General features: G+C 41.8%; 1 protein-coding gene across 1 annotated transcript in view; it reads left to right on the forward strand.

Annotated features, from left to right (window-relative positions):
* Positions 1-4,700: 4,700 nt before the first annotated feature.
* LOC149137580 (uncharacterized) overlaps positions 4,701-10,351 on the forward strand; it is a 24,799-nt gene continuing 19,148 nt past the window's right edge. Inside the window, exon 1 of the mRNA XM_089361982.1 lies at positions 4,701-6,656. Coding sequence (XP_089218108.1) covers positions 4,835-6,656 — 1,822 coding nt within the window. The 5' untranslated portion in view covers positions 4,701-4,834. The remainder of the gene's footprint in view (positions 6,657-10,351) is intronic.

Here is a 10,351-nt window from a genome sequence, read left to right on the forward strand (position 1 = left end):
ATATAGTCTAACGTCTCATCACCATCTATTGGTCTAACTGCTTTGCCTATTCTACACCCGCTTATCTCATCAATTCATAATGCCATGACAGCTTTAATTTGGAGAAAAGTCCTTCAAGTTTGCATATTGAATATCTCCATTCTCTATAACTCCATCACCTGCTACCCCTTCCTCCTTTTATCTCCCAAATTATGATGCGTAAGTGGGAAGAGATTGTACTGTGGCAAAATCTACCTACCTTTTCTGATTCTCCTGTGACGTTGTTCTCTTGAACACCTTCTCATCAGGATGTACCCTGCACTCTCACAACCATCTTATCTATCTTTTCTCCTCACGTCTCTCGCCGCTCATATTTAACGGTGATGCAACTCTGCAACTCTTTCTGCCTAACCGCCTCACCTTAGCTTCTCACCATTCTCTCTCACTCACTATTCTCTCTCACTCACTACTCTCACTCACTACTCTCGTTCACTAAACCTCTGGTTACCTCAACCCAATTTTCCCATCATCTGCGATTTTCTACTGTCATCCTTTGTTTTCTTAACATACCACTATAACCACTCCTCTACATCGCTGCACTGACATATCATTCTGTAAGTTACAATCGCATTCATACTACTTTATTTCTGCTTTTCGATACTAATAGTGCCATGGTTCTTTCTTTCTCTCTCTGTCTCCCTCTCTCTCTTTCTTTCTTTTCCTCTCTCTCTCTCTCTCACTCACTCCCCCACTCCCTTACTCACCAATACACATGTAGCAACACTAAAAAGAGCATCTTGAACACTTACGAACTGTCTGAACCATACTGTCATAGCAGATGATCTCCACCATCGTATCACTGGGTCCACGTGATCAAAATTTTTTGTTCCCTTTCTCCACCACATTAATTCCTGGCATTATTCTTCTCTTCCCCTTTCTCTATTTCCATTACTCGCGCTCTACATTCTTTACTTAGATATTCCACTCAAAATACATCTGTTCATTTCATGCAGGCTGTCTAGCGAGCCTCAACGGTACTAGTAGTACTATATTTTGACAGAATACTTAAACACAGAGAAAACCTAAAACATTATTTGCTGCGTTTAGTTGAGAAGAAGTGACCGACAGCACCTTGAAAATGCTTTGGGTTTGAAGTAAATGCATTTGAAGTATTGAAGATTTAGTTCTTGTTCCTCTGTCACACGCTCCAACTGTTCCCAGACACATTTGAACGAATACAAGCCAAGTCATTCAACACAATTTCGTTTCACCAAGCCAAGGTATTTCAGCATATAAGCTATTAGCAGAAATTGAAATCAAATTTTAATGAAAGACATTTTTGTTTTTTTCTTTTTCTTTCTTTTTTTCTTGGCAATGATCTGCAATATTAACTAGCTTATCCATGAACTATGTGAGAAACGCGTAACAAATTTCATTGTTGTCTCTGAAAGAACCATAAAGAAAATAAGCAGCAATTATTACTTCTCTGAAAATAACTTTCATAAGGATTCGCCGAAACTTACAATTACAAGAGACATATATGTTGGAGAATAATGTGATTCAGTCGAAGGCCAGTAACGAACAGGATATTAATAGGTATGAATTAGATGAAATGTGTGGGAGACTAAGGGTAATTTTCAATACTCGTGAGACATGTAAAAATCCACAATGTAGAACGTTGTCCTAAGCGATGGTAAATTTTAGGCACCTTTCACAAACATGAGTGCTTGTATTTGCTCTATTCCAAGCATCATCCTGTGATGAACTTGGTATGGAGAAATGAAAACAAGCATCTACAAGTGGACACCGTCGAACCAAAGATTCAAATATTTAACAGTTTCTCTGAAAATTGCCCAGCTTTGTACGAATCACACGTGGCCAATAGAAAACTCTTGGAGATGACAAGTAAGGATTTTGCAAATCAATTACATCGCGTGAAAAGAAGACATTTATTTCAGGAGAATTAAAATTAATATAAAATTTAACATTTAGGATCTTTCATACAGTGTGTATAGAATGCATATTGACTGTCATATCGATGTTGCTTTAGAGAGTAAATTGAGAAATGCTAGTTTGATGTTAAATATACGCAGTAATAAGTCTGTTTACACCTTCAGAGGAAGGAAAAAGAAAAACTCACGTTCCATCTATGAGAAACTAACGGATTAGACTATGGCGGCATGTATTAGATAAAATAGAGGGAGATAGCCTACTTCCCGTGAAGACAGTCGAGGAAGTAAAGGATGATATATTTGAAAAAAATAAAATAAAATGAGTACAAATAAAACCAACGCAGAGTAACAACTATTAGGACACGATAAAAAAAAACAAAAACGCAATACAATTAAAGACATAGATACACGGTACAGCTTTTGATAATGTTGCACAAAACTGTATGAAATATTAAAATTTCAAACACAAAAGCCGGAAAAATATTCATAAACGCAAATATGAACTGAAAAAGCAGAAATTTAACTTACTGCAACAAATGCCCGAATTGTGAAGAAGTATATTTGGGTCACACTGGAAATACACTATCAGAACACTCACGTGTTTACCGACGGCAAATTAGAGATCCAGTTGTCCGTTAGATACATTTGAATAACCATATAGCAACATGTGGTCGGAAAATGTTTATATTTCCATTCTACAAACTATACGATCTAAGTGAAATTGAGAGAAAAAAAAATTATTAATAAATTCGAACCCAAGCTAAATAAATAATAATACTAATACTTAGAGGTAGTATTTCTACTGCTACGACCACTACAACTAACAACAACAACAACACTAAAGGTGCTCATGATGACGATAGCAAGAAAATACTAGCAATGTCAAGCAGTAATTGTTTTCACCTCAATAGACGTCAGTGATTGGTTGAAATTACCGAAATACGACAATTTTTTTACATGAAATAAATGTGGTGTTATGGGCTGTGATGAGCTGTGTGTTGTTGGTGGAGAAGGATGAGGCAAACAGAAGTGAAGCCAGACCGGAAGGGCCAGACCGGAAGGGTCAGACTGGAAGTCGGGCCACACGCGGTCGAAGGCTAGCACGTGCGTCAGTTAGAAAACAGAGAGGTTACGAGAAAGACGTGTTTTGATCAGGAGCGATTGTGTACTCCACTGCGGTCGACAAGGTAAGGTCCAACGTTTCATTCTGTCCTTTTGCTTCTTGTTGTCTTTTTCCTCCATCACACCACAAGCTATTTCGGCCCATAAGAAAAAAACAATTATGAGTGTAGTCCGGATTTCTAGTGATATCATTAAACCGTTTTGCGGCGACACGGACGTGGTCGCATGGCTAAAAAAGATGAAGCTGGTCGCGAAGCTCCAAGGGATAGGCGACTTGGCAAGCTTTCTACCACTGTACTTGGATGGTCCGGCGTTGGCGCTATTTTTAGAGAGGGAAGAGAGGGACCGAGTTAGCGCGGAGAAAATAGAAATCCGCTTGATGGAGGCCTTCGCAGAAGGAATGTTTGAGGCGTACGCTCGCCTGGGGAGAGCGAAGTGGACTGGCGAACAGGTCGACGAGGGAGAATCGCTGGATCGAACAGTAAAGTTGGCGTTTGTGACTGGTTTTCTTGACCACATGTCGGTCGAATTGCAGAAACTGCCGGAGGTGAACGCCATGCCCATGGCAGATATAATAACGAGGGCTCGCATGTTAGTTTAGTGTTGTAGATCGACTCCGTTGGCAGCAACAGCAACAGCAAAAGGTGGCCGACCAAGGAGTATCGGAGAGCGTCGAACAAGGAACGTGTGCGACCGTTCAAAGGACAGTGTTTCCGGAGTCAGGGCCCGCACATGGTGCGAGACTGCAAGTTACCCAAGCCTGAGGTCATTTGCTACCGTTGTCGAGAAACGGGACATATAGCCAGCGAATGTCTGCAGGGAAACGGTCTAAGGGAGACTACTACGCCAGTGGTCATCCCTTCGGATCAATAAAGGCGCATTTTGTTCTACCCGTTGTTGATGTGCTGGTGAATGGGAAGATGTCGCGTGCCCTCGTTGACATAGGCTGTACAACGACCCTGATGACTCCGGGAGTGGTAGAGACGTGGAGTGGAGAAAGCAGTGTGAGGGCAGTCGACAGAAGAGAGGTACGCTGTGAAGGCATTACTGACGTGCAGATTAAGGTGCAGGGAGCAAAGCTGACGCTGCAAGCAATTGTAGTTGGCCACTTGGTGGATGAGATTGACGTGGTGATGGGAATGGATGCAATCACCCGTTTAGGAGGTGTCACTGTCAACGAGGCCGGTGTGACTTTCGGGGTCGCGGGGAAACCGTGTATGGCGACGCCGTGCATTGGTGAGAACCGCGAAGAAATCTATGCCGCGCACACCATTGAAGACCAGGATTTTCGTGCCGCCTTCGATGGCCAGAGGTGGACAGTGGAGTGGCACTGGAGGGGAGAGCCCCCGACGTTAAAAAATAAAGTGGGCTGCTACCAGCATACTTTGAAAGGAGATGCCAGAAGCGAGTTCGAGGAGCAGGTGGAGTGGTGGATTAAGGAGGGCATATTGATCCCTTGGGAAGAAGAAGGAGAGAGCGGAGTCCTGCCGCTGATGGCGGTGGTACAGCCCACGAAGCATAAGGTCAGACCAGTGCTTGACTTCCGAGAGCTGAATGACCACATATCATGTCATACGGGCGGCGAGGCCACAGATGTCCGCGGGGACACCTTGTGAGAATGGAGGGAGATGACAGGAGCCTCCACGATCGTCGATTTGAAGTCGGCATACCTGCAGGTGCATGTGGCTGAGAGACTGTGGAAGCATCAGCTTGTCAGGTATAAGGGCCGGACATACTGTTTGACCAGGCTGGGGTTTGGGCTAAATTCAGCGCCAAAAATTATGGCAACAATTCTCAAGGCCATCCTGGGAAAGGTGGACAGAGTAAAGAGGGCCACCAATTCGTACATCGATGACATCCTTGTGGACGAAACCATAATGCCAGCAACGGAGGTCATAGGCCACCTGAAGAAGTTCGGACTCGTCGCCAAGCCACCAGAGGCCATGGAGGGAGGCGCTGCACTGGGCCTCAAGTTACGGAGAAACAAGGCCGGTGCGTTGGTGTTTCGGCGTGGGAACGAGATCCCTGAACTGGGCACCAGCGTGAGTAGACGGGAACTGTTCTCGGTGTGCGGGAAGCTGGTGGGACACTACCCGGTTTCAGGATGGCTCCGGACAGCATGTAGCTTCATCAAGAGACGAACCGAAGGAGCAAAGTGGAATGACAGAGTTGGGGAGAAAACGATCGACATGATGCAGGAAGTCTTGGTCAGAGTGAGAGCAGAGGATCCAGTGAGGGGCAGTTGGTATGTTCCCAAATTAAAGAGTGGGATCGTTTGGTGTGACGCCAGTAGCATCGCTATAGGGGTTGTCTTGGAAATGGGAGGCACCGTGGTGGAAGACGCAGCCTGGCTCAGGAAGATGGATGACTGCAACCATATCAATGTGGCGGAGTTGGATGCCGTGCTGAAGGAGGTGAACCTGGCCTTGAAGTGGGGGCTGTGCACCATCGAAATTAGAACCGATTCGGCCACTGCGCTTGGTTGGGTGACGGCAGTCATCACCAATGAGCGGAGGGTGCGAACCAAAGGGGCTGCGGAGATGCTGGTAAAGCGCCGATTGGGAATATTGCGGGAGCTAACCGCTGAGTTCGATCTGGAGCTGAGCGTAATTTTTGTGCCTTCCCAAAAGAACAGGGCAGACGTCCTAACCAGGGTAAAGCGAGCTTGGTTGCAGGTGCCAGAGGAAGCGGAGCAGGCTGTGGCTGCAGTATGCTGTCTGAGTGAGTCGGAGTTGAGGAGACTGCATACCATGCATCACATGGGAGTGGACAGGACATTGTTCCTAGCCAGGAAAGTTGACTCCGAGGTAACGAGGCGGAGCGTGCAGAGAGTGGTTAGCAGCTGTGACAGGTGCCAGTCTATTGACCCTGCTCCTGGCGTACATGAGGCGGGAAGTATTCCAGTGGCCCACAACTGGAAACGACTGGCAGTGGATGTAACACACTACCGGCAGGGGACGTACCTCTCAATGGTTGACTGCGGACCGGGGTGGATGGCTATATGGAGGGAGATGAAGACGGGGACTGCAGAGGAAATCGCGGGAGTATTAAATGGGATATTCCTGGAACGAGGCCCCGTGGATGAGCTGCTGCTGGATAATGGCACTGCATTTCGCTCGGAGGTGCTGAAAGAAATGCTTGACGGGTGGCAGGTCAGCCGCTTCTTCAGGGCAGCATACCGGCCAAGTGGAAATGGAGTGGTGGAAAGGCATCATCGTACCATCAAGACTATGGCAGAGAGGGGCCACATTTCGCCAATCGAGGCCGTTTTTTGGTATAATATGTCACCCCGGTCAGGACAGGCTGAGGAGTCGGTGCCACACAGGGCAATATTCAGGTACGAGTGGAGGCACCCGTGTATTGCATCAATGCAACTCCGGCGAGAAGAGCACACCCTCGTGCAGATCGGGGAAGAAGTATGGGTAAAATCCCCAAATGCACGGTGCACATCACAATGGAGGAAAGGAACTATAACCTCCATCAATTCAAAGAACAACGTCTCGGTCGATGGTATGCCACGCCGTGTTTTGAATGTGCGGAAGATTGTCAGTGCTTCAGAGGATGGAACCAGCTGCAGTGGGCAGGATGATGAAGACAGCAGCAGTAGGCAAGATGATGAAGGCAGCGCGCCAGGAACTCAGGCCAGTCCCGGGGTTGCACAGCGACCACAGAGGGAGCGGCACCCTCCTCCCTGGTTGGCTGATTATGAAACCAATTAAGGTAGTTCGGGAGCGAGGACTGAGTGGGAGAGCCGGTTGAATGATCTATAGATCAGGGGGGCGTGTGGTGTTATGGGCTGTGATGAGCTGTGTGTTTTTGGTGGAGAGGGATGAGGCAAACAGAAGTGAAGCCAGACCGGAAGGGCCAGACCGGAAGGGTCAGACTGGAAGTCGGGCCACACGTGGTCGAAGGCTAGCACGTGCGTCAGTTAGAAAACAGAGAGGTTACGAGAAAGACGTGTTTTGATCAGGAGCGATTGTGTACTCCACTGCGGTCGACAAGGTAAGGTCCAACGTTTCATTCTGTCCTTTTGCTTCTTGTTGTCTTTTTCCTCCATCACACCACAATAACTTCGAATACAAAAATTTTTATATGTTCTATAACATAAAATATACAAGTATACGAAGCTTGAAAGTGTTTCGGTACCAAAAACACTACATAAAACATAAATGAAAAGTGGTGCCCGTCAATTCAGAAGGACCCGAAAAGTTAGTAAAAACAATCTTAATTTGGGGGTTTAAAGTTATATTACCACAGCTACTCATACCACCACCACCACCGCTAACAACAATAACAATAATAAAGGAGGTGATAATTGTGATGATGACAATTGAAATATAAAAATTCCTGGGAAATGTTGTTTACAACATTTCTAAAAATAACCCAACAATTGCTACTTTGGCCAGGGTCAAAATACAGGTCTCTTGAAATGTTCAACGAACCGTGACGCCCAAACCAAACACCAGTCAACCTAAGTAATTCTGATTGGTCAGACTACAGTTTGCAAAAATTAACATTGTGGAGCCAATACCTATACAAATGTATTTAAGGCACACAGTTTAGCCATCTCACTACAGTTGTAAATTGTAAAACAAAACTGTCACCACTACTACATGAACCCGAAGATTTCATAGTTTAATTCATGAAAGTAATAGTTTAATATCGGAATGGATATTTGATATTCTATCAATTCATTTTATTATCTTATATTATATTATTATAAGACTAAATAAAACGTGACAATCAAAGTTGGAATTTCTTTGAATAATATATATATATCTGTGTGTGTGTGTGTGTATGTGTGTGTGTGTGTGTGTGTGTGTGTGTGTGTGTGTGTGTGCGCGCGCGCACGTATATAGCGATGTATAAGGTGTTTTTATGAGTCTGAATGTTTGATATGATCCAACAGTATATATACAACGTGTATACACGCAAGCGGGTATGTATGTCTTTAATATTATTGTTTTTCATCTGTCCTTTATAATGTTTATTGCATGTTCATTTCATTCATACTTTTTATTTTACTGTTATTTTTATTATTTATCATCCTTGTCATCACGGCAAGTAGGCTAACTCATTAAGTAACCCCGTCTATTTTATCAAGTAAATGGTGCCACCGGCTAATCCTTTAGCTTCCTACGACTGGTTTGTGATTCTTCCTCCATTCTCTAAAGGAGTGGACAGATTTATTACCATGTATATTTAACATCAAAATAGCATTCTCCAATTCATTCTCTGAACTGGTACCGAGATGAGAGAGTCAATATGTATTCTATACGCTTTGTGTGAAATATCCTAACCGTTAAATTTTATTTTAATTTAAATTCACCTGAAGAAAGTATTTTTTTAACATGATGTAAAAGCGCGGTAATAGAGGATGATAAATAATAAAAATAACGGTAAAATAAAAAGTATGAATGAAATTAACATACAATAATTATCAATAAAAGACACGTCTGAAGCAGCTGTTGTGGCTTCAGCCCATTTGTGCTATATTACATCACAAAGGAACCGTTGTATTGTCAACCTGTAGTGTGCCGCGGACTGCATCCGAAGTATACGCTTGGGAGATCATACGTATACGTTAAGTGTATTTGGTCTGTGCTTGCAAATGTATGCTTAACCGGAAGGACAAGTCCGTATATATTTTTGTAAGTACGTGGGTGTCCGTAAACACTGTTGGTATGCGGGTATGCTGTCCTCGACTCTACTTTAGTATCTTTGTGATTTGTTATTAACATTCATCGATTCTATTGGATTCTGCATATAATTATATGAATGCGTGTGTGTGTGTATGTTTTTTTGCATATGTATATGTTTGTTTGAGTGTATGTGTGTGTGCGCCCCGCACAAAGGACAAATCCTCCCAAAATTTATCATTTATTTTGGATAAAAGTAAATATTTTCTACTATTCATTGGACAATTCTGAAACTGTATCTGCAAAATGAAATCATTCTTTCAGTAGACAATAATCGATGTTGATCATCAGAAACATTTATTGGCACTACACTGATACATTATATTCAATGAACTTTAAAAAGGCATGGGTAAATTTGATGTTAATTGCAAATTATATACATTAGAGTTATGTTGATTACCATTGATAATAAATATATGTATTTATTTTATTAATGCGGGAAAATGTTTCAAGTAAACATTTATAAATTGCATCAATAACAAATGACAAAAGGAATAAACTATTTACTTTAAAAATAAATGGAGAAAAAACATCTTGTAACTAATGAGCGACATGTGCCTCTTTTGGAAATACCTCATTTATGCTCATAATAAGAAAATATTTTTCTCTGAAATATCTTATAGCCACTGGGATTTCTGTACTTCATCATTTTCTTCCTATGAGTGAACCAGTAGAGCACCAGTGACGTGCTATAATCTTATTTCGTATAGATTTATTAGTCTCAAAGCTGGGTTGTTTATGCTTTTTACAGTATCCGTGTGCTTTGTCGTATTGGCCTTTCTACCAAAGAACGCATACATTTATAATATTGTGACCATCTGAGGTAAACATGATACTTTAAATTTTTCAATACAATATTTTAAGAAATTCACTGTTAATCTTCAGCCTGATTTTGCATATGATTTTATAGCAATCTACAACATGCAAGAAGTTTCTAGTTACTTTTTTTTTATCAAATTTCAGCGTGTTATATTTTGAGAACAGAATATGCGCAAATAGTGTTGCCTGGTTAAAAACTCAGTGATATTATATCTGTAAAAAATTTTTAAAGCATAATCTTATAATTTATACACATTGTATGTTGTTACTGATTATAAAAGCAAATATATTATGCTTGCGTGCAGGTTCGTTTACATATGAAGATGTATGATGTATCATTACTTAACATTTCCATTGTTAAAACGTGAAATTCCATGTCTTAATATAACCTGACTGTATAATTAAACATTGGAACTCTCATCTCATTTATGCTCTGTATTTTCTGACGCAAAATATTTTAGAGTCGTTGCGTTTGAAATATTGAAATACATAAAATGATATTTCTTCCGAAGAAACTTAAATGAATAAATTCTCTCTTATCGTCATTTTTGCAAATTTGGGGTCTGTATCAAAACGATGCTTTCATACAGACACATACACACACGCACACACACAAACACGAACATACACACACACACAGACATATACACACATATGTATGTGTGTATATATATATATATATATATATATATATATATATATATATATATATATATATATATATATATATATATACATATGCGAGATTGCTTTACCTTTACATGGCATTATTTAATGTTA

This window comes from Octopus bimaculoides, chromosome 1, assembly GCF_046866305.1.
Source record: "Octopus bimaculoides isolate indiv1 chromosome 1, ASM4686630v1, whole genome shotgun sequence".
NCBI lineage: Eukaryota > Metazoa > Mollusca > Cephalopoda > Octopoda > Octopodidae > Octopus > Octopus bimaculoides.